Source organism: Parambassis ranga, chromosome 2, assembly GCF_900634625.1.
Source record: "Parambassis ranga chromosome 2, fParRan2.1, whole genome shotgun sequence".
NCBI lineage: Eukaryota > Metazoa > Chordata > Actinopteri > Ambassidae > Parambassis > Parambassis ranga.
The window spans coordinates 13,617,690-13,639,491 of record NC_041023.1 but is presented as its reverse complement, the minus strand read 5'-3'; the positions used below and the strand labels follow the sequence as shown (position 1 = coordinate 13,639,491).

Genomic DNA, 21,802 nt, shown 5'->3' with positions numbered 1-21,802 from the left:
ACTGTAGTGTTTGAAAAGATTCCTTTTTAAACTCTTCACCTGCATATCTTAGTAGTATCCTCTTTCTGCTCAGCTTGGTCATTGCAGTAGAACTTTCTTATCTGTATGTTTTCCATTCATTGGCCTCTATGAAATTATAGTTCTAGTGTTGTTGTTTGATTTCTTTCTATATATACATATATAAAACACACCATTAAAAAGGAAAGTTGCACTGGCCAAAAGGCATGTCAAATAAATGTTTTAACAAAGAGTCTTTTCAGATTTACAGAGTGGGAACAGCCACCTTTTCTGGAATTTTCCTAAAATATAACAGAATAAACACTGCAGCAGTTACTAATTAGAGTCACTCAAGTGTTGCATCAACAGCATTCCTGTTATGTAACAAGGTGTCACACTGTATCTTGTCACACGTTTTGCAAAATGCCAGATAGTCGATGTGGGGTTGTGTAACCCCCTGTCACCCGTTTTCTCCACCCCACAGGAATGGAGGTCTCATGTCCTACTCCTCTCTCAGTAGCCCAAGCACACCTACCAGTCCAAGGTGAGAGGACCCCATCTTAAAATATACACACACCGCAAACAGGTTCAAACATAAGTACATATTCATGTGTGTTTGCATGAAGATCACACACGTGTAACAAGTACGGACTGTGTGCAGCACTGGGGTGGATGTTTTAGCTGTGTATTTCTTCTCTCACACCTTCAGGCCTCCTTTAGGGGGGCTTCTGTCCTCCTCGTACCGGCAACATCAAGAGTCTCTTGCAGCTGAGCGAGAGCGCCGCCGTGTGGATAGAGAAGAGAGACTTCAGAAGATAGAAAGAGAGGAGAGGAACAAGCACAGGTGAGGTTTTGCTTCTGCGTGTACCCCATGCAGTTCAATACAGGTGAAGGGTTTGCATTAAAGTCTTCATTTTGCTGTTTTGAACAGCCACATTGGAATAATTATATATATTATATATATATTAATTATATAAGAAAGAAGTTAAATTTACAAGTATGAGTCAAAATGCCTTCATTTTGTTATTCCCAGAGTATGTGGAATAATGGTTTGCATTATTTTTTTTTTTGCTGCTTGCGTGCTGAATGTGCAAACACTCACAGGTTCATAGCAGTGCAAGTTATGATTATTATCTCTAAAATTCTCTGTTTGTTTGTCTCCTGCAGCCGCGACTATGTGGATAAAATGGAAGAGGCCCGGCTTGCGCGAGAGGAGAGGTAAGTGTGTGCACACTAAATCAAAACAACACAGAACAGCTAAAGCCGCTGGGAATATGTTTGAGCCGGTGGTTTGGGGAAGCTTGGTAATAGTGTAATTGTTTTCAGGTTAAAAAGGTGCCCTCTGCTGCCAGAGGCTGGGGGGAAACTGAAGTGATTTTCTTTTCTTTTGCTCTGTCTGCCTGCTCCCTCCTCTCTGAAGGAGCTGTATTTTAACTGCTGAGCTTTGCCAAGGGTCTGATTGTTTTGGCTGCAAGCTGTGAGAAAATCAGACTCCTGGATTTGTCAAGCTTTTCACACTCAGTGCACGTGCACACAGGCAGACACACTTTGTTATTCACAAGCACACACAAGAAGAATTTTCATAAGGCTAATAAATTTGATGGAAATTACAGGAAGCAAGAAGTTTACTCTAGAGGTTGCAGTTAGATTTTCGACTTAGTGCTGTCGTATTCATTTTTGAATTCATTGTATTGATTGTAGTTGTATTTACACATATGAGCTAATATAAGCTTTGTCTCATATTTAGTATGCTTAGTATTTTTTTTCTTCTTCTACTGTACCAAATGCTGTTAATACACACTTTATTTGTACAATAACACACACTGTGAGATGAATTAAGATTGGAATCAACAACAGGTGGAGGGAGGGAGATGGAGACTGCTGAGTGTGTGGGAGATGTCTCCCAAGAGCTGTAAAAGTTTTTCTTACCCTGCCTCAACTCTGTGATGTCTTCCTGACAGACAAACACAGCACAGTGCACCTCGACAGAAACTGTTACAATTTGAGAGATTTAAGGAACAGAAATGATCACTAAACAGTGGAATTATTTATATCCACCACAACGAAGCAGGACTTCACCTCTGTTATATTGCTGAGCAGACATGTTGTGTGCAGTTTCGCAATGTTTCAATGTTTGCGTAAGGATGATACACAGTTGGCTCCCTTGCTCCATTTCATGCTTAATCACATCTTCATACACACAAACACACACACACACCCATATATTTGTATCTGCTTTCTTCAGTGCTCTAAAGTGGCCTGATGCTAATGAACTCTGAACAGAAGCTCCACACATTCATGGTACGGTGGGAAAGAGGAGGGGTTTCAGGAAGAAAGAGAGAGAGAGGGGAGAGGGGGAGCCCTAAGTCTCTGTTTTGGCCGGCAGGTTGAATGGTAAAGTTTGGTAGAAAGAGAAGAGGGAGGAAATGGACACGGGAGGAGAGCTGATGGAGGCACATCTTGAACAGGTTTACTCTGATTCACTACTGATGTTTAGCCTTTCAGCAGCCAAACTAACATTACCTTCTTCCCATCTCTTGCATTCGTCTCTGCTTTGCCCCCACTCTTGTTGCATAGTTATACTGTTGAGAGTTGAAAGCTGAGCATTTACCTTAGAGAGAACAAGATGGTGAACCCTTTTACAGCAGGAAATGAGTGATGAATGTACTGAATGTTTTGTTGACGATTAATGGGGTGAGGTAGAGGAGTGAGATGGGATTATAATGTGTGGAGGTAGAGTGGCACAGCAGCTGTAGAAGAGAAAATGAAACAAGTTTTTTAGGTACACATTGTAAGTTTTTAAAGAATTCAGGTACTTTGGCAATGAGTGTAATGACTATTGGTTCTGTTTAAGGCAATTTGGCAACAGAGAGAAAGAGCAGGACAGAAGGTGCTTTGTCTCAGATTTTGTTTTTGCTTCTTCCATCGACCTTCTCTCTGTCTCTCCTTCTACTTCAGGTATAAGAATGTGGAACGTCTGGCGGCGGAGGAGTATGAGAGGGAGCGCACTCGGACGTCAAGGACTCGCCCTGACCTCAATCTGAACTTTGAACCATCTGAAGTGTGGCCTCCATCATCACGGAGCAGCACCCCATCCTCTTTCGCCTCCCAGGAAGAAGCAGAGGCTGATCTGGATGCAGAGACCCCCGCCACTTCCTACGCCCCCTCAGAGACTGGTAGGACATCCAAGAAAAATGATCGATTTACTAACATGCTGACAGTATGTGTTAGAGAAAGAACAAAAAATAATGTTGCAATTTTTTAAATAAATTATGATCTTAAACACCAGCAACAACACTGAAAAAATACTGTGCAGAGAGGTGATACTGAATACTGAATGTGTACATTTCCGGTCTGGTGAAAAAGATGACCATAAATGAGGTTTGACATGATAAAATGGTCCCTTTGCTATTTTGGAAAGTCATAATTAAATCCAGGAGGTTGTCAGTTTAATTTCCAACAGTGTGCTCAGAAGCACTCATTCATAACTTTAAATTGTTTCACTTTGCAGCTTTGCTTTTAAATTAACGATGCTGTCATGAGCAAAATGTGGAAAATAGTAAGAAAAGGAGGGGTCTCTCCATCAAAGGGGTGAAAAAAAACACACACACATGCACAGAGGATGTGGGTGAAAGGGTCAAATGAGTATTTGAAAGAGCCTTTTTGAAAGCGTGATGCCAAAACATCTTGTGTAAGAACACAGCCTTGTTTTGGAGTGCATGTGTAGCCACGAGCCGAGGCACTGTAGCTCAAACAGGCCTCACAGCTGTGGTGTTATTCTAACCCTGGCTGCATCACTGCACGGACTGTACTGCCGAGTTACGTATGTGTACCGTGGACATGAGCATGTTTTGACGTAAACAGGAACTTAATTCTTCATTTCCTGTCCATATCCTGGTCCAGCGACAGCTTGGCTTTGTTTACCTGCCATATTGTTTACATTAGCGGGTGGGTGTGTGTCAGTGAAAGTGTGTTTATACAGGGGTGTCCTGTGTACAGCCTAAACAGAGATGCCTTTAAAGTCATTGAAGATAAGTCGCATATCTTACAGTACGTTTCTGTGTGAGGTACTGTAGCTCACATGCAAGCTAAATCAGTAAAGTGGCACTGATTTTTTTGTGATAGGAGAAGCTGAGGACTCCACTGGCAGAGTAGAAACAGAGGAGGAAAAGGAGGTAGAAGCTACTGCTGAGGAGGAAGAGGAGGAAGAGCAGGAGGAAGAGGAAGAAGAGCGGAAAGAAGAGGAAGAAGAAGTGCAGGAAGAAGTGGCAGAAGAAAAGGAGGAAGAAGTCGAGGAACCTGAACAAGAGCCGGAAAAGGAGAGAGAGGAGGCAGAGGAGGACAGTGGCATCCTGAGCGACAAGGAACGGCAGAATGAAGAAGTGAATGAGAAGGATAACTGCTCCGCCTCCAGCATCTCTTCAGCCAGCAGCACTTTGGAGAGAGAGGAGAGAGGGAGCAATGAGAATGGTGGGTAGTTTTTACTCCCAAGTAAAGCCAGTATGTTGACCGATACTTATATGTTTTCTTCTTTTAACTTTAAGGCTTGAAGGAGGCAGAGGTGAACGAGAAGTGCAGCAAACTCCTCAACAGCAAACTCTTCATGCTGGACATGTTGTACTCCCAGAATAAGAAGCCTAGTGATGAAGAGGAGGAGGAGGAGGATGTGGAGAAGGACAAAGAGAAAGGAGAGGGTGAGGACAGGGAGACAAATCAGGAGGCGACAGGGCAGCTGGACGGCAATGAGGAGAACAACAAACAGGATGACAAGTCCGAGCATCGCGGCACCATCCGTCCATTTGCTGAGCGGTTTGGAGACCTGGTCAAAGACCTCACCTCAGTCCACCCGCACCCGGAAAGCCCGGCCATCGAACCCCCACCTCCTCCGCCCAAAAAGGAGTCAGACACCATCTGGGACCAGCTCCTGGCCAGCCCTCGAGAGCTGCGCATCGGGGACATCAACTTCACCGACCTGACGGAGGATGACGACAAGGATAGTCTAGATGCTGTTCTGATGGGAGAATGCGGTGATCTCCCGCCCCCACCGCCTCTTCCACCCCGCTTCCCTCCACCTCCCCCCATGCTAGGCAGCTGCCCCCCACCTCCTCCCTTATTTGGTATGAGACCTCCACCTCCTCCATCCTTTAGCGCTCCAGTTCCAGTGCCTCCTCCCCCCGAACCGCCTCTCTTCAACAAAAAGAAGAAGACAATCAGACTCTTCTGGAGCGAGGTCAGTCAAGACCTAATCCTAATCTTCTTATAGAAAATGTTTTACCCACAGTGATACAACCAAGATAAGGAAAAAACTCCCATGTTTCCAATAGCCAGTTAAGATTAAATAGCTATCACATAGCAACAATGACATACGCAGCATGATCCTGTGGTTCTCAGATTTACTCTTTTTTATTCTAGGAATTTAATACATCTCCTTCTAACGTGGTCCTTTCTTGTTCTTTTTGTATACAGGTGCGTCAGATGGAGTCTCAGTACCGACACTACAAGCGGACCGGAGACTCGTTCTGGTCCAACCTGGAAGCAGTAAAGCTGGATACAGCCAAACTGGAACACCTGTTTGAGTCCAAGTCAAAGGAAATACCAGTTACAAAGGTAAACAACCAGTGCTGAAAAGGGCTTATATTGGGGTTTGGTAAAAGTTGTTGATGATGTCATCATACGACGGTGTAGTATTTATTAAGCATGAGTGAAATATGTAAGTTTGTTTGTACAAGCTTGTATTGAGCCCTTTTGCCCACCTATGTTGTGTATGCTGCTAAAACTTACACACTAGTTCTATTTAACACACTATTGATGTGAAGATACACAACAATTTATGTAACTTTTTGAGATCATCATCCAAACAATATGCTGGGCTCTATACTTATATATTATCATTTTAAGTTGTTGCTACTTTTTTACAAACACCCACCTATGGACTCATATGTCTCATATGTCCATGATCTCCACTGCTTGATGTTTTTAGGGTTAGGCGAGGTCATGTGTGTTTTGATCCAGATCAAACAGAAGCTGTTGAATCCTATATGCTCCTCCCAAAGCCTCTAAATGAGAAAAGTATGGCGTTGCAAAGGCAGGGATCTGAAACTAGACCTGTGACACTTTGAACTCCTGAGCCACTGCTTGGAAACCACAATTTATGTTAGAGCCAGGCCAGTTAGCAGCTCATCACTGCTCGGCTTCTGGGCTTATGTGACAGTCTGATGGTGGTCTGCAGGTACTGTACAGCACCTCAAGCTCTCAGTCAACAAGAGAATCTGAGATTTAGAGGACCACTAGTGTACTGAAGCCATCAGAGAACATGTTATTGCTCCTTTTATCCATGCTTACCTTATTAAAATTACAAATATTTACCAGTAACATGAAACAGCTCGGTAGAAGCTGTAGTGTGGTGCAACTCTTAACAGCCTCCATATGGTGAGTATATGATTTACAACTGGCAGTAACAAGGTCTTAACACCTACTCTGTTACACTGTTAGGTGGCGACTTCCTTCCTTTAAGAGCTTATAGAGGCCTCAACTGCCGGTGAGGTCATCTGTACACATACTGCGACAATGTGTCTTCAAACACAGAAACGCTTACAGTATGTGTCTTACTTGTTATGGCGTTTCCTGCTTCTGCTACCTATACAGTCGCCACAGCTGCAGTCAATGTAACCTGAGTGATGATCCCTCTAATCCTTACAAGCCTGTAAAGTAGACCACACTGAGAAGGAGATAGACAGAGGGGGGAAGGGAGTGGGAGAGGAGGGAGGTCCAGCATTGATCCTCTTTTCGTGTCATAGAAAACAGCAGCGGATGGAAAACGTCAGGAGATCATAGTTTTGGATTCAAAGAGAAGTAACGCCATCAACATCGGTCTGACCGTCCTGCCTCCGCCCCGCACCATCAAGACGGCCATCCTTAACTTTGATGAGTATGCTCTCAACAAGGAGGGCATAGAGGTAAGACATACCAAAAAAAAACAACGATTTTGAAATCCTTCCTGTCACACTACTCATCACACGTCCTTTTTAGAAAATCCTGACGATGATCCCAACAGAGGAAGAGAAGCAGAGGATCCAGGAGGCCCAGCTGGCTAACCCTGACATCCCACTGGGCTCCGCTGAGCAGTTCCTCCTCACTCTGTCCTCCATCAGCGAGCTCTCTGCCAGACTCCAGCTCTGGGCCTTCAAGATGGACTACGAGGCAACAGAGAAGGTCGGTTTAAACATGCTCACAGAAAATATAGAAGGAAAATGTTAGAAACCAAAGTAGAAACAGACACAGCTGAATGCATAAATGTGCACAGCATGTGTGGCTTACGTCTGTGTCAATAAGCAACAACATCCCTTTAGTACAAACAACATCCGCAAAACATCAACTTAGTTACATCATGCAAAATATGCGCGCTTATTAGCAGCCCCTCGTCCTCTTCTTCTCCCAGCAAAGAATGCAACCAGGAGGAAAAGTTCAAAGTTAAAAACCCAGAGAATAAGAAACACGCTGTCCCTCCGCTGCCGCCCTGTAAACTTTACGGCTTTCAGCAGGATGCATTCGTCTTTAATCTCTCCTTGCAAGGCACGATTCCCTGACCGCACGTTCCGCAGAGCGGCGCTGCCGACTGCATCCTGTGGGATGCTTTGTTAGTGGGAGGTTTAATGGAGAGCAACATACCATGCAGGCAACACAAGAGAATCTGCTGCACAAACACAAAAAGGTGCACATAATCAGAAGCACATTTAATAGTGAAGTTTGACCGGAGCTGCGACCTTTAAACAACCTCTCATGTGGTGCTTGAGATGAGGTGCACCTGTTCGCTTATATAAGTACAGAATAATGAGACACGTGTTTTTTTAGGAGTCTTGACTAACTTAGCTAATGATGTGTGTGTGTTTTTTTTTCTCCGCCTCTCAGGAAGTAGTGGAGCCTCTACAGGATCTGAAAGAGGGGATGGATCAGCTGGAGAAGAACAAAACTCTGCGTTACATCCTCTCCACGCTGCTCTCCATTGGAAACTTCCTCAATGGCACCAATGTGAGTCATGACCATTAAAGGTCCACATTATAATACTGGGACATGATAACATCTTGTTGTAATTGTAGAAATAGTCAGCTTCAAGCTTGTAATTTGTAAATGAAATCACAGATTAAGTACTATAATTTAAACAGAACAAACTTACCTACTAATACCAGTCTAGACATTTGTAGCTTCTTGTTTGTTGTCGTGTTACTTTTAGAATAATTTATTTTTATATATATATAAATGTTGTTTACATGTGTCCAGGCCAAAGGCTTCGAACTGACATATCTGGAGAAGGTTCCAGAAGTGAAGGACACGGTCCACAAGCAGTCCCTGCTCCATCACATCTGCTCCGTGGTGGTGGAGAACTTCCCCCAGAGCACTGACCTCTACTCTGAGATAGGAGCCATCACACGTTCTGCAAAGGTATGCTGTGAAAAAAAGAAAGACTGTTGTGCACCCTAACATTGGTTTATATATCAAGTTGATTTATTTTGATTTTTTCTATTAGGTGGATTTTGACCAGCTGCAGGAGAACTTGTGTCAGATGGAACGGCGCTGCAAAGCCTCATGGGACCACCTGAAGGTGATCGCCAAGCATGAAATGAAGGCTCAGCTGAAGCAGAAGATGTCTGATTTCCTCAAAGACTGTGCTGAAAGGATCATTATACTCAAGATTGTTCATCGCAGGATCATCAACAGGTACTTCACCTCAGCCAAACTGCATTAAAGTTCAGTAGAGTAATATTGACATGAGCATCCTCCTCTTCTCAGATTCCATTCGTTCCTGTTGTTCCTTGGCCACCCAGCCTACAGTGTGAGAGAGATCAGCGTCCACAGGTTCAGTAAAATCCTCAGCGAGTTTGCGCTAGAGTACCGAACCACCCGGGACCGCGTGCTGCAGCAGAAACAGAAACGAGCCGACCACCGTGAGCGCAACAAGACCCGAGGAAAGATGATCATGGACGTGAATGCTCCTGTAGGCATCACATAAACAGAAACTCATCCACACACACACACACTCAAAAGCTATATCTTAATCTTTTTTTCACCTTCCATTTTCTTCGACTTGTTCTTTGACCTTCATCCTTGTTTTCTCCTGTAGTCTGATGATGAAGAGGAGCGGGAGGTATCAACATGTGTGCCATGCTGTCTGCATGATTGTTTGCAACTGTGCATGAAATGTTTTAATAACTTTCTTTTCACCTGTGAATTAAACAATTAAACACAGTTTGCACTATATTCACCACAAGTAGGATGTTTTGTTAAAGCCTGTTTGAAAATAATTACAAAACAAGCTGCCATTATCTGATCCTCTTCCATTCCGTCTCTCATCATCAGTGTGGTCGGTATGGCTCAAGCAGCAACAACAGCGCCCCTAGTGGCAGCCAGGAAAGCGAACAGCCTCAGGGTCTTGGCCACACTGAGGATGCTGCAGAGCATGAACACATGAAAGCAGTGCTGAGAACCAGCCTCAGCGGTGGCGACAAGGAGAGCGGGGGGGTGCCAGGCCTCCGGACACGGACCAGGTCACGGCCTGGACGAGGAGGTGGGGATTACACAAAGTTACCCAGTGAGGTCAGTGCTTTTTAGAGTGTCTTTGCCCATGTATGGTGTTTTTCTTTCATGCAGGTCGCAGCATGCAGGCGTGGACACCAGCCTTGGAGGACGCACATATCTGTGGAGACGATGCAGCAGACGAAATCATGGAGCGTATCGTGAGGTCGGCCACCCAGGGTCCAGGAACCAGAGCCCAACCAAGAGAGAGAAGGAGATCCAGGGCCAACCGCAAATCATGTACGCCTTAAAAAAGACTCCCAAATCTATATGAAAAACTAATTTGTAAATGACCACATGATAACATTCTTTCCTCCTCTTATCTCCCTGCAGTGCGACGGACTCTGAAAAACGGTCTGACACAAGAAGAAGCTCTTGCTTTGGGGCTCACTGATTCTCCAGACGCACCAATGTGATGGTCCTCCTTCTCCTCCTCCTCACCTGCCCACACTGCCGTGGAAACACAGTGCGACGTCTCTGACGGCCCACGCTGCTCTTTTCGAGTTGTATTCCACCAGCTATGAGTTGTTAGGTTTTTGCCAGCTGCTATTTTTGCCTGATGTGTCCGTGTGAAGAAGCTGCAGCCATGATAGTGTTTTTTTAATTTGTTACAACAAAACAAAATATTCAGAAGGTGAAGAAAGCGCACCTCATAAGAACATTCAAATTCAGTGCTGCTGTTTTTACACCGAATCATTTTTTTTATATGTAAACAAGTTTTAAAGTCCCCATGAAGTCAGAATTGTATAATTTTGATATGATATCTTGCACTATATGTCACCTATATGCCAGTGGTTTGCCCTGCAATGACAACAAATAGGTAAATAGGTAGTTAAATTTGGTTCACGTATTCTTTATGTCCCTCATTCCAACTCATTCACCAGCAGAGCTGATGCAGGATGGTGGGCGGTGCCATCTGAGGTGACCAATCAGAGCAAACGTTTCATTTCATGGGAATTTTAAATTAGTCCAAAGTGATTATTTTGTTTGTTTGTTTGTTTGTTTGTTTCTGCCACTGTTCACCACTTTTCATTTATTGAAGCTGTGAATTTAAATTTGCTCTTCAACAACGTCAAAGGATCCCACCGTAAACAAAAAAATACTTAGTATGTATGTGAAAATGCACACGTTTTGCTTCTGCAGCTGCACATTTGAACATGTTTATGTGCGGCTGTGTGTTTTTCGTAGGAATGTGAAAGGTTTTCTAACGGATGAGTGCCTTTCGTTTATAAGGGACAACGCTGTACTCTTTGCACCAGCTCCCTCTTTGTGCTTACAATCACCTCCTACTTCTCAGATGACTCACAGGACAGGTTTTTCAGTATTTATTTGCAAATCTCTGACATCTTGCACCTTAATAAACATTAATAATGTCTCATGCTGATTGAAAATATACATTGAAGACATATCTCAGAAAACTGTAAATTGTAAAAAGACAAAAAGATATGGACGTTTTTTTTTTTAAAAAAAACAATCTATTTTGAAGGACTTGCAGAGAAATCTGCAGAAACAATGTGTAAATGCCCTTGTCAGCTGCCACGTCCTACTGTAGTACTACAGTGTGCATGTCTAGTGAGGTTCATGTTATGTAATATTTTTGTAATTTCTGTAGAAACTTGTATTATAGTTTAAAAAAGGTTGAGCTGTAATTAAAAAAGTTATTCAATGTTGCTCCTTGCTGAGAGTGTGAAGCAGTGTTTGTGGATCTGAACTCTGTGGTCACATTGTACTTTGTATGAACTTGAACAGGTCCAGTATCATGCAGAAAACCATGGTTACCAACACTTTCACTTGAAATGCTGTGTATACACATTCTGCAATAAAACTAAACTAAACAAATCTGTGAAAAAAGTGGATGATCATGTCATTGTCACATTTTTTTCACTGCTTTCACACTTCAGAATTAGGTGTGGCTCTTCAGATCAACCTTTGGACCCCTTTAGAAGCTGCTTCTTACTACACGGCATCTGTGCAGTTGTAGTATTGTCTTCTTTTTTTCTGCAGTATCTAATGTCCTCGGCCAAGTCAATAAGTCTGCTGTGGGGGGCTGGATCCCCTCCTTGCTGGCGTGTGATGATCACTCTGCAGGAGAAGAAGCTGCAGGGCTACAAACACAAGCTGCTATCATTTGAGAAAGGAGAGCACAAATCTCAGGAAGTCTTGAAAATCAACCCAAGAGGGCAGGTAGGCGGAGCATGCATGATCTACCAATGATTGAATGTATGTCAACAAAAGTTTAAATACAGGTATAACAAATCCTATCAGCTGAAGATACATATGCTTACAAAACAAACATAACCAGCAGTCATTATTTATTCAGGTAGGATAACAGTGTTATGTCTATCCTATAAGATGCCAGTACATATTTACACCTCAAATATACAGGTTACACAGAAACTTGTTGCATTTCTTTAAGTAGAGAAAGGAGACAGTGCCCTCTAGTGGTGATTGTGCTTCACTTAACTCACTGACACTAAATTGAGGTTAATAATTATATTCTTTTGCACTTCCCATAGGTTTTATGTTTGTTCCTGTGTGTCCCTGTCCATTTGATTGCTCCCTGTGCCTTAATGAAAGAAAGTGTTTGAATTGAATTGAACAGTTTCTCTCCTTCAGCTCCCTGCATTCAAACATGGAGACAACATAGTGAATGAGTCCACCGCTGCATGTCTATACCTAGAGGTAAAGAGCAAAAACTAAATCTGGAACATTGAATATAACTGCCTTTAATGTAAGTCTGATCTTTGTTCCCTGCTGTGTCAGGATCAGTTTAAGTCTCAGGGCAACAAGCTGCTTCCTGACAGTCCTGCAGAACAAGCACTGATGTATCAATGCATGATGGAGGGTCTCACCCTCGCTGACAAACTCAGTAAATTGCACACACATGCACGCAGAAAGACAAACGAATCATCGTCACAATGATGTTCATGTTAGGTGTTCTGTCTCAGATGCAGTTATCTACTATGACTGGATTGTCCCCGAAGAAGAGAGGCATGAATCTGCTGTGAAAAGAAACAAAGAAGCTCTGGCTGCTGAGCTGAAACTCTGGGAGGGTTACCTGCACAATGTGTGCACGTGAACACACACTCACATGCAGGCTGTATGTTTATAACAATGCTTCTTACATTTTTCTGTCTGCACACAGGTGGCTGCAGGCTCCTACCTGGCGGGGGCCTTCTCATTAGCCGACGTGGTCGTCTTTCCAAACATCGCCTTTGCTTTTCGTTTCGGGTAGGTGACTGACACCCTGGAGGGTGATGTCCACTCTGCCTTTTCAGTCTCATGATGATGAGCTTTTGTCTTTAGGTTGTCTGCTGGATGTTACCCCAAACTGGCCAAATACTACAGCCTGCTGAAGGACAGACCCAGCATCAAGACCAGCTGGCCTCCACACTGGCAGGCCAGCCCACAGGGATATGACATCCTGAAGGACCTCTAACACTCATAATAAACACCTTTTGTTCTTTATGCAATGAAGTAATAAAAATGAAATATTGATTTAAATGTGTAAATCTAATTTTAAACACCCAACAACCTCAGAGCAGAGACACAGCCTTGTGACCTCCTGTGATTTCTAGCGTCCTCCTAATGGGGTCTGGACCACAGGTTGTGAACCAGGCTGTGGCACATTTGATTTACTGACATTTCCTCAACGCAGATCTAACAGTAACAATGTTTACAGTGTCCCTGCGCCCAAAAAATAGTCCCTACTACACAAAAACTCCATATAAACATGTTTTACTTGTAGTTTCTTCTTCCAGCCAGCAGGTGGCAATATGCGTTCTTTTGATAAGGTGAGAACCACTTAAATGAGTACGCGAGTGGCTCCAAATCCGCTACGCTTCTGCGGAGTTCGACTCTTGTGACAATCTGAAGTGTGCACTTGTAGCTGTTAAACGTAAAAAGCATGGCCCAGGACATGACTCTGCTGTGGGGCTCCGGCTCTCCTCCCTGCTGGAGGGTGATGATCGCGCTGGAGGAGAAGAACCTGCAGGGGTACAACCAGAAGCTGCTGTCCTTCGAGAAAATGGAGCACAAGTCGCAGGAGGTGTTAGATATAAATCCAAGAGGTCAGGTAGGCCTTAGCTGTTTAAACCCACCAACCATGTAGAATTAGGTTAGAATCCCTTACCCTGGTCCCTATAATCATATAGTGATAGGTGCACAATAATATGTATGTGTCACTTTAAAGTCTGATTCTTTAAAATCAGGCAAATCACCATCACTTCTTACAGCCAAAGAAAACACTGTGCACGACTATTTTTTAATTAGTTGTGATTATTTTTCCCATAATGCAGCACAGCAGGTTGTCCTAATCAGCTCCCAGTGGGTTTAGCATTAAAACAAAATATATGATAATAAGCCTGAGAGCGGTTAACCCTTAAATAGTCTGTCTGTCTGATTATCCAGCTTCCATCTTTCAAACACGGAGACATCATTGTGAATGAATCCTACGCTGCCTGTTTTTACCTGGAGGTGAGGAAGCTGCAGTTTGACAGACTGCAACGCTGAATTTAAATTAACCTAATTAATTTTTTCTCTCTTTATTTTTTTCAGAGCCAGTTTAAGTCTCAAGGAAACCAGCTGATCCCTGACAGTCCAGAAGAACAAGCACGGATGTACCAGCGCATGTTCGAGGGACTCTCGTTCTACGAAAAGCTCAGTAAGACAAGTAACATCCAGTAGAAACACAGAAAAGGTCTTCCAATTCTGTGGAAGTGTGATTTCACTTTACACAATGACCAAAGTTAGGACTAGACTGATCCACCAGAAAGGCCGTCTCATGTAGGCTTGTTGAGGACAGTGTTGAGTTGCTTGCAGTCTGCAAATTCACCACTAGATGTCACTAAACGTACAGATGCACTACTTAAAGATTCAGGAATTTGCTGCCTTTACTAGCACATAAAAATGGATTGAACTTTGCTTGGAGTACACAGCACATTAACTGTCCTGTTAATCCAGGAACCTGGTTGTCCTTTCTAGTCTAGTAAAAATGTTAACTGGGGTTACAGAGGGTTAAGAGGACTCTTGTGCTCTCGTTTCTGTAGTGTAAGGGTGCAGATTTCTGCAGAGGATCATAATTCCTGGCCTGTAGCCTCCTGGCTCTGATGTGTACCATTTTTGTCCAGATGTTTCCTGTCTTGTGCTGCAAATTTGCAGATGCTCCCAGCAGGAAAATACTCTTCTTCAGCTGTCCTGCAATAAAAAGCTCAAGTGTTCATATACAGATGTAGTGATAACAATCCTGTTTTTAGATGCGGTTATCTACTATAACTGGTTTATCCCTGAGGATGAGAGGCATGACTCGGCTCTGCAGAGAAACAGAGAGGCTTTGGTCACTGAACTCAAACTATGGGAGGGCTACCTGCAGAAGGTATGTGTGTGTGGATAACATGCACACAGTGACCCTACGTGCACTGATGCATTTTAAACTCCACTTTACTTCTCTCTCCAGCTGGGTTCAGGCTCCCACCTAGCCGGACCAACTTTCTCGCTGGCTGATGTGGTTGTTTTTCCAACGGTTGCTACTCTTTTCCGATTCGGGTAAGAGGAAAGTGTGTTTGCATTTACCTGAGGTGTGACTGATAAAATGAGGGCTCTGTCGAAGCTGTAGTTGATAACACCTGCTGCCTTCTGATGCACAGGTTGTCTGCAGAGACATACCCTAAACTGGGAGAGTATCATGCTCTGCTGAAGGAAAGACCCAGCATCAAAGCCAGCTGGCCTCCTCATTGGCTGGAGAACCCGAAAGGGCAGGACACACTCAACGACATCTGAAAAATTGGTTTCTATTGAAAAGTCTTTGGATTCAAGGTGAAGATATCTATCAACCAAGTGATTGTGGCATAACAACATAGTTATTTTTCACTTTTATAGGCTGCTGTGCAAATGACAACCACGGCTGAATGCATTATGTTTTCGTCCGATTTTTTTAATACCTTTAATATAGCTTTTCATTTGAACAAATGTAGCGTCTAATATGATTTGACTGTTATTTTTATTTAGAGTCATTCTGCTGTTATTTCTTAATGATAGAAAAAGTAGTTGATATAACCACGGTGTGCATTTGTTAAAGGTCATTTCATGTTGTCAGGGTAACAGCAGTAAATCACACGACTGCATCCTGTATCAGCTTTTGTTGCCCAGATACAGTCTGTTCATATCAAAAGTCAGATACTTATATATGTTAGTGGTGTTAACAGGTATGTAATGGCTTTAATTGTAGCGTACACCTAATAAAGTCACACTGAGAGCCTGAACAAAGTTTGAGATCAAAGAGATAGCGTGAGGTTAGGATTCGATAAATTTGACACCATACAGCCTCTCACATCTCTCCTATGTCACAATAAAAGAAAAGAAGAAGTAGGTGGTGTATTGTTGGTTTCATTATGTGAATGGCTGTGCCAGAACCGGTTTGGTCTGCACTATTGTCTCAACTCAAAACACCTGTAACATGTAATCATTTGCATGAATCAGATAGGTCAATATTGCAGCTTTTGCATGATTTTGCATTTTATGTGGAATGCTCAGCCTCACAGATTGTGGGTTAAGATCCTGCTCATGTTCACTTGTACACACCTGTGTTAGCCTGGCTCCTTATCTGGTAGATTTTTAATTATATTATATAATTAAATTTTTAATTAATTTTTTAATTATATAAAAAATGTTAATAAAAAAGTATAGTACAATAGTATAGTAGTAGTAATGTATATAAAAAAGTTTCTTTGTTTATTCAAGCTCTGTAGGGTTTCCTTCCTCTATTTTGCGTGAGAATCTACCATTTCTTTTAGAATGTCTTAAAATTTATCAAGAAAATTTACCATTTACTGTTATCAAATGGTGCGTTCCTCATTTTTAAAGACCTGTTTGTCTTAATTTAAAAACTAGCTGCAGCTCTCACTGTAAATTACCTTTAGTCATCCAGGTTTATCAACAAACATTCCATACATAGCTGTAACATAACTGACTTCTGTGCTGCTTGTACTCTGTAAAAGAAAAAGGTTTGAGTCATGCTACCGTAGCATAAAGGGTGACACTCGCAGGAAATACTTGACTGAGGCATGAAGAGCAGCCTGCTGATGAGGACAAAGATAGAGTAGCAGAACGGGCAGGAGCTGATGGAATGTATTGTTTACGCAATATATATCAAACCTCCAAGAAGCATGAACGGAAAGCAGTAAAATCATGTTGCTCTTGCAATATTTCTTTTTTGGTGCAACAAGGTGTCCATTGAAAGCTGCACTATTTTATTTCCATGCACTATACCTGCAGTTGCTCATAGAGTTAAAAAAAAATGATGCACAAATTGTTGGTGTAAGAGGTTGCTATTCAGTGTGGATCTCCAATGCAAGTGTAACTGTGGTGTCGGTTACATTGAGAAGGTGGATTGTCTAGTGTGAATAGTTAGAATTGTGTTGCCTGTGTGTGTGTAAAAAGTGCTTAGTCATGGTGAGTGTTCAGCAGTCAGGAAGCAGCTTGCACGCAACAGAAAAAAACAAAGTCCTGCAGAGAGAAATACTTAAACAAGGAGAAAAAGCAAAGCCTAAAGATACAGTAATCTCTCAATGGCAAATAGAATCCCAAGTAATGTATGGTTGTCCACCAGTTAACAAAATTATATTGTTTTTTTTTGCTGATTTCATGCTTGCCTTTTGCCCATATCTGCCTGCAGTCAACTGCAGATTCAACACAACGCAAGAGGAATCCCTCCTCCTGCTCTTCACATTAATCCGTGTAGATACTTGCAGCTGCAGGCAGAATCCACAAAAAACACAGTCACAACTATAACCTTAAAATATTTCTAGATATATTTCTAAGTTGTCTTGCTGTGATTAAACAAAAGCACCTGTTTAACCTGCTTTTTTAGCAGCAGAGTGAATGCTCTTAGCTGCCTGGAGTCACAGATCTTTGGTGATAACACAAGAAATGGGATGGGGCTAAATTCCACCAATCGGGATGATGAGGGGGCCGGAACTTGTTATAAAGCCAGAGGTTTGTGGTATTCCAGCTTCACTCCTCCGCTTAGCTCACTATTTACCGCTCTGGTAGTCAGGCAAAAAGCACTCTAAGACCATGGCCAAGGATATGACTCTGCTGTGGGGCTCCGGCTCTCCTCCCTGCTGGAGGGTGATGATCGCTCTGGAGGAGAAGAACCTGCAGGGGTACAACCAGAAGCTGCTGTCCTTTGAGAAAATGGAGCACAAGTCCAAGGAAGTCATGGACATGAACCCCAGGGGTCAGGTAAGTACATTTCAAACAATCCATTTACAATTCAAATTCTCACCAATATGTTTTATATGAGCTATAATCCGCCTTATCTTTTAAAGCTTCCTGCTTTCAAACATGGTAACCTCACCCTGAATGAGTCCTATGCTGCCTGCCTCTACCTGGAGGTAAGAACTTGGAAGTGAACCTGGTTAAAATTTAATGCAGTCTTATGCCACTAAGGAGTTAATAAGCAGGAGGTGTTACTTCAACAATATCTTTGAGACAATCGGACACCCTACACCGCAGAGGAAACAGACACCGGAGCTCCATGCTGCTCTTCATAATAGTTGCTCTTTTCATGTCTCCCAACAACAGAGCCAGTTCAAGTCTCAGGGAAACAAGCTGATCCCAGACTGCCCCACTGAGCAGGCCACAATGTACCAGCGCATGTTTGAGGGTCTTGCGCTCATGCAGAAACTGGGTAGGCAACCTTTAGTTATCCAACCTACTTATTTCACAGGATGACTGCACATTGGTTGCTGTTGTTGTCATTCAGTGATTTGCCTTTTGGGACTTTGTACTAGTACAGTGCACATAGCAACTATCATACACATCATACACTAACCTGCAATTTTTTTTAAACCACTGAGACTTCATGTCTTCAGTCAGCCTCCTAGCCTCCTAGAGGCAGTTTCTTTCACTCATGAGACCTGAGCTGTTCAAAACATACACCATGCACTAATAAGAAGTGCATTCACATAATTAAACCGTGACACAGTGTGTTCATTCTATGTGGTGCCCTATTTGCAGCAGGGAGTGATGCTAAGAGGGCATATGTTAATCCCATGAGGCATCACATGCTCAGACTAGCCTGCTAAAAAGTCATAAGACTTTTTTTTCTTTTGGAAAGGGGTGCAAACACACGACTTAGAATTGGAAGCTTTAAACTTTATTTTAGACCCTTGCCTCAGTTTGACATTGCATAATATCCTGCATCCCTGCTGTTAAGGGGAACTGAAAGCAGTCTAATGTGAGAGTGTGTGTCAAATGTGTGTGTAGATGCCTTAAAGAAATAAAATACCTATTAAACTAAAATACATATTTCAGCGGATGTCATCTACTATAACTGGAAGGTCCCGGAGGGAGAGAGACACGACTCTGCTCTGAAGAGGAACACAGAGGTCCTGGCTGCAGAGGTCAAACTGTGGGAGGGATACCTACAAAAGGTAACGGGCTGCTAAGAGTCTTCACTTTTTCACTCTCACAATAAAGCAAAGCATTTTTTCCCTGTAATTTAAAGTATACGTTCGATTCATGCATCAATATTGTCTGTATAAAATAGTAATAATTAAAGTAGTTTCATTTAATTGCATAGGGATGCATAGGGATATTCTCATGTGTTTTGTTGTAACATCAGCTTTTTTCTTCCTTCTTTTAGACACCGGGTGGTTTCCTGTCAGGAAAGAACTTTTCACTCGCTGATGTGATTGTTTATCCAGTCATTGCTTATCTCTTCCGCTTTGGGTAAGACCAAAAATCTTGTGTAACAATACAAATGTATTGAATAATAAGCAGCTCAATTTTTTTTCTTTCTTCTTTTCTGTAGTCTGTGTGAAGAGCGTTACTCTAAACTGGCAGCCTACTACCAGAGCCTGAAAGACAGACCCAGCATCAAAGCCACCTGGCCTCCCACCTGGAAGGAGAGCCCAGGACAGGAAGCACTGAAAGACCTCTGAGCTCTGAGCGCAGCTGACACACTAACTGGTCCTGTCGTTAATATGTAACTTTGCACTGCTCTACTCTAGCAGGACACATTTTTAAAAGCTATATATTCTTTGTGACTTAAACCTAAATATGACTTTGTGCTGTTAAAAAATAAAATGAAATGAAAAATTAAAAACCTCAATTCCAGTTTTGATTATTATTGTCATTCTTTTAGTCATATATGTCTCTGAGGGCGGTAAGTATTATTAACTATAAATATATTACGACCAATCCTTCTTGGGACCTGTGTTAATACCATTCTATAATGTATCTGTAGCTGGCTAGCATCCGCTAGCAAGGTAAACAGTGGTGAGCATGGTGACATAATGGCTGTCAGGTACAGGGTTAAACATCACTGTCTGCACTGCAGTTCCTCAAATGGCCACATGAGGCTGAATCTAAAAAAGAGAGTGAATGGTGACTGATGTTTACCATGTGGTCCAAAAGAATGCATTTTTATATAATGTAAAAACATGAAGTTTTGCATCATTAGCAGAAGGTAGGATTGGACTGAGTGACTGGTTGATGTCACAGACTGATAGCTGGGAGGTAGGTGGAGTGTTGGGTATTGTAAATAAATGTTGAATAGTAGCACACTCTGCTGGACAAACAGTTGATGAGTTTTTTTTGTGTTGTAATGAAATATATGTATATATATGTACTTCCTGTTCCTCTTGGATTGTTACACTTCTGACAGGAGATGTCACTGTACACTAACAGAACAAAAATACACTTGTATTTGCACTTGTGTTTGAAGAGGCCCATGTGAACTGTGGGTTCAGAAAGACACACTGAATCCTTGTGGTTTCAAAGTGCATGTACTTTTTCCACACATCATATGATTGCCAATAACAGTTATACACATAACGCCACAAAAACAACATATCAGACAGAAGCTCCACTGCAAAATGATGTGCGATAAAAAAAGCATTGTCAATAATTGTTAAATTATTAGATTAACATAAATACATATGCCATCTATCTGTTAGTTCATTGTGTTGCACATAAAGATGTACATAATGTTTTAAAATACCTAATGTTTCACTGTTTTTGTTGTTGAAGCTACCTGCAACAGTTTTTTTTAATCTATGTTTTATACAGTGTGCAATCCCAGGCTTTTTCCGAGCACTGACATGCCAGGAAGCAACATCCAAACGCTGCCCGCTGCCTCCCCTGAACAATGCCATTCTCTGTGCTCTGCTCATCCATCCTGCACATACTTCTCTTATTCCATGTACTGTTTTTGGATACTCTGACTCTTAATACACTTACAGCTATACTCTGTGCTACATCAAAAATACTTTATTCAATTATTGTTGCAGTAACGACTTCAGTTGCCAGCTGAAGAGCAATCCTAATCAAATGGTGGTCAGCGCAAAAGGAGAAGTCACATCAGGGATACCATCACGCTTCTGTCAGTTTGATAACAGTATGTACCGCACATTGTTCTTTTTTGATATCATTTAGCTCAGCTCATGCACATGTTTTATCTTATTTAACCGTTTGTCTCTGCTAACAGACTGGCTCAGGGTGGCTCAGGAAGGTATAGACTTCCTAGGTTCTGACATTCGCTACGTGCTGATGGATGATTCAGAGACATGTCAGACGACCTGTACAGAGGATCCAAACTGCCAATTCTACACCTATGTCAATGAAACTTTCTCTATCTCGGAGTTATGGTACAGTATTTCTTATGCACTAAGATTAGTACAAATGTTTAAATATGATTCTCGCAGCAACATTTCATATTAATCAGATGCTTCTGCAGTCATGTGTTTTGTATCCTGATTGTGTTTCTGCGGTTTCTTGTAGGCGCCGCTGCTACCTGAAGCGCGTCATCACCATGCCTGCTCCTCCCAAAGTAACCAAACTGAGTCACGTTGTTTCTGGCTTCTCCCTGAGGAACTGTGCACAGACTCACACCACATGAAGCCACATACACAAATAAATGTGCTTTCTCTAATCAGATTCCATGAACTCATCATGTCTGTCTTCTTTCTTCAGTGTTTTAGGTGTAGGATTTCATCATTAATGGCACAATTTAAATAGAATAAAAAAATATGTGTGTTTCTTGCCAGTGAATACCTTCATTAAGTCTTTGGCTCTTCAGACTTCTCTCAGCTTTACTTGCACAACATAACAGTACAGTTCATTTTTCAACCATGCAATGCACAAATGTATTACTGCTATAGATACAGTCAATACTAGGAATAATAATTCCATTGTTGCACCAAAGCAGTTTCAAAAAATGTAGAACATTTTT

General features: G+C 42.3%; 4 protein-coding genes across 5 annotated transcripts in view; all 4 read left to right on the top strand.

Annotated features, from left to right (window-relative positions):
* fhod3a (formin homology 2 domain containing 3a) overlaps positions 1 to 11,237 on the top strand; it is a 38,688-nt gene extending 27,451 nt beyond the window's left edge. For both annotated transcript variants that reach the window (XM_028429923.1, XM_028429931.1), the window contains 17 exons: positions 482 to 541; positions 707 to 841; positions 1,165 to 1,215; positions 2,956 to 3,173; positions 4,123 to 4,467; positions 4,542 to 5,227; positions 5,464 to 5,604; positions 6,795 to 6,953; positions 7,027 to 7,209; positions 7,906 to 8,025; positions 8,275 to 8,436; positions 8,522 to 8,712; positions 8,785 to 8,989; positions 9,116 to 9,139; positions 9,352 to 9,559; positions 9,643 to 9,807; positions 9,901 to 11,237. In XM_028429923.1, the coding sequence (XP_028285724.1) occupies positions 482 to 541; positions 707 to 841; positions 1,165 to 1,215; positions 2,956 to 3,173; positions 4,123 to 4,467; positions 4,542 to 5,227; positions 5,464 to 5,604; positions 6,795 to 6,953; positions 7,027 to 7,209; positions 7,906 to 8,025; positions 8,275 to 8,436; positions 8,522 to 8,712; positions 8,785 to 8,989; positions 9,116 to 9,139; positions 9,352 to 9,559; positions 9,643 to 9,807; positions 9,901 to 9,983 (3,136 nt within the window). In that variant the 3' untranslated portion in view covers positions 9,984 to 11,237. The remainder of the gene's footprint in view (positions 1 to 481; positions 542 to 706; positions 842 to 1,164; positions 1,216 to 2,955; positions 3,174 to 4,122; positions 4,468 to 4,541; positions 5,228 to 5,463; positions 5,605 to 6,794; positions 6,954 to 7,026; positions 7,210 to 7,905; positions 8,026 to 8,274; positions 8,437 to 8,521; positions 8,713 to 8,784; positions 8,990 to 9,115; positions 9,140 to 9,351; positions 9,560 to 9,642; positions 9,808 to 9,900) is intronic.
* A 340-nt stretch (positions 11,238 to 11,577) lies between these two features.
* On the top strand, positions 11,578 to 13,006 carry LOC114453771 (glutathione S-transferase A-like). The gene is made up of 6 exons (XM_028433668.1): positions 11,578 to 11,751; positions 12,184 to 12,249; positions 12,331 to 12,436; positions 12,516 to 12,634; positions 12,713 to 12,798; positions 12,874 to 13,006. Exons 1-6 carry the CDS (start codon positions 11,578 to 11,580, stop codon positions 13,004 to 13,006), a joined length of 684 nt encoding a protein of 227 aa, XP_028289469.1.
* Positions 13,007 to 13,393: 387 nt separating this feature from the next.
* On the top strand, positions 13,394 to 15,888 carry LOC114452267 (glutathione S-transferase A-like). Its single transcript, XM_028431496.1, has 6 exons — positions 13,394 to 13,642; positions 13,978 to 14,043; positions 14,125 to 14,230; positions 14,823 to 14,941; positions 15,023 to 15,111; positions 15,213 to 15,888. Exons 1-6 carry the CDS (start codon positions 13,475 to 13,477, stop codon positions 15,343 to 15,345), a joined length of 681 nt encoding a protein of 226 aa, XP_028287297.1. The 5' UTR covers positions 13,394 to 13,474; the 3' UTR covers positions 15,346 to 15,888.
* Positions 15,889 to 17,565: 1,677 nt separating this feature from the next.
* LOC114431946 (glutathione S-transferase A-like) lies at positions 17,566 to 19,686 on the top strand. Its single transcript, XM_028399637.1, has 6 exons — positions 17,566 to 17,808; positions 17,895 to 17,960; positions 18,151 to 18,256; positions 18,883 to 19,001; positions 19,214 to 19,299; positions 19,382 to 19,686. The coding sequence occupies exons 1-6, from the start codon at positions 17,641 to 17,643 to the stop codon at positions 19,509 to 19,511; spliced, it is 675 nt and encodes a 224-aa protein (XP_028255438.1). The 5' UTR covers positions 17,566 to 17,640; the 3' UTR covers positions 19,512 to 19,686.
* The last annotated feature ends 2,116 nt before the right edge of the window (positions 19,687 to 21,802 follow it).

Coding starts and splice junctions, on each gene's coding strand:
- LOC114452267 (XM_028431496.1), top strand. CDS start 13,475: ATGGCCCAGGACATGACTCTGCTGTGGGGCTCCGGCTCTCCTCCCTGC. Junction 14,231..14,822: donor CTCGTTCTACGAAAAGCTCA/GTAAGACAAGTA, acceptor TCCTGTTTTTAG/ATGCGGTTATCTACTATAAC. Junction 15,112..15,212: donor GCTACTCTTTTCCGATTCGG/GTAAGAGGAAAG, acceptor TCTGATGCACAG/GTTGTCTGCAGAGACATACC.
- LOC114431946 (XM_028399637.1), top strand. CDS start 17,641: ATGGCCAAGGATATGACTCTGCTGTGGGGCTCCGGCTCTCCTCCCTGC. Junction 17,961..18,150: donor CTGCCTGCCTCTACCTGGAG/GTAAGAACTTGG, acceptor TCCCAACAACAG/AGCCAGTTCAAGTCTCAGGG. Junction 18,257..18,882: donor TGCGCTCATGCAGAAACTGG/GTAGGCAACCTT, acceptor TACATATTTCAG/CGGATGTCATCTACTATAAC.
- LOC114453771 (XM_028433668.1), top strand. CDS start 11,578: ATGTCCTCGGCCAAGTCAATAAGTCTGCTGTGGGGGGCTGGATCCCCT. Junction 12,437..12,515: donor CACCCTCGCTGACAAACTCA/GTAAATTGCACA, acceptor GTTCTGTCTCAG/ATGCAGTTATCTACTATGAC. Junction 12,635..12,712: donor GGGAGGGTTACCTGCACAAT/GTGTGCACGTGA, acceptor GTCTGCACACAG/GTGGCTGCAGGCTCCTACCT.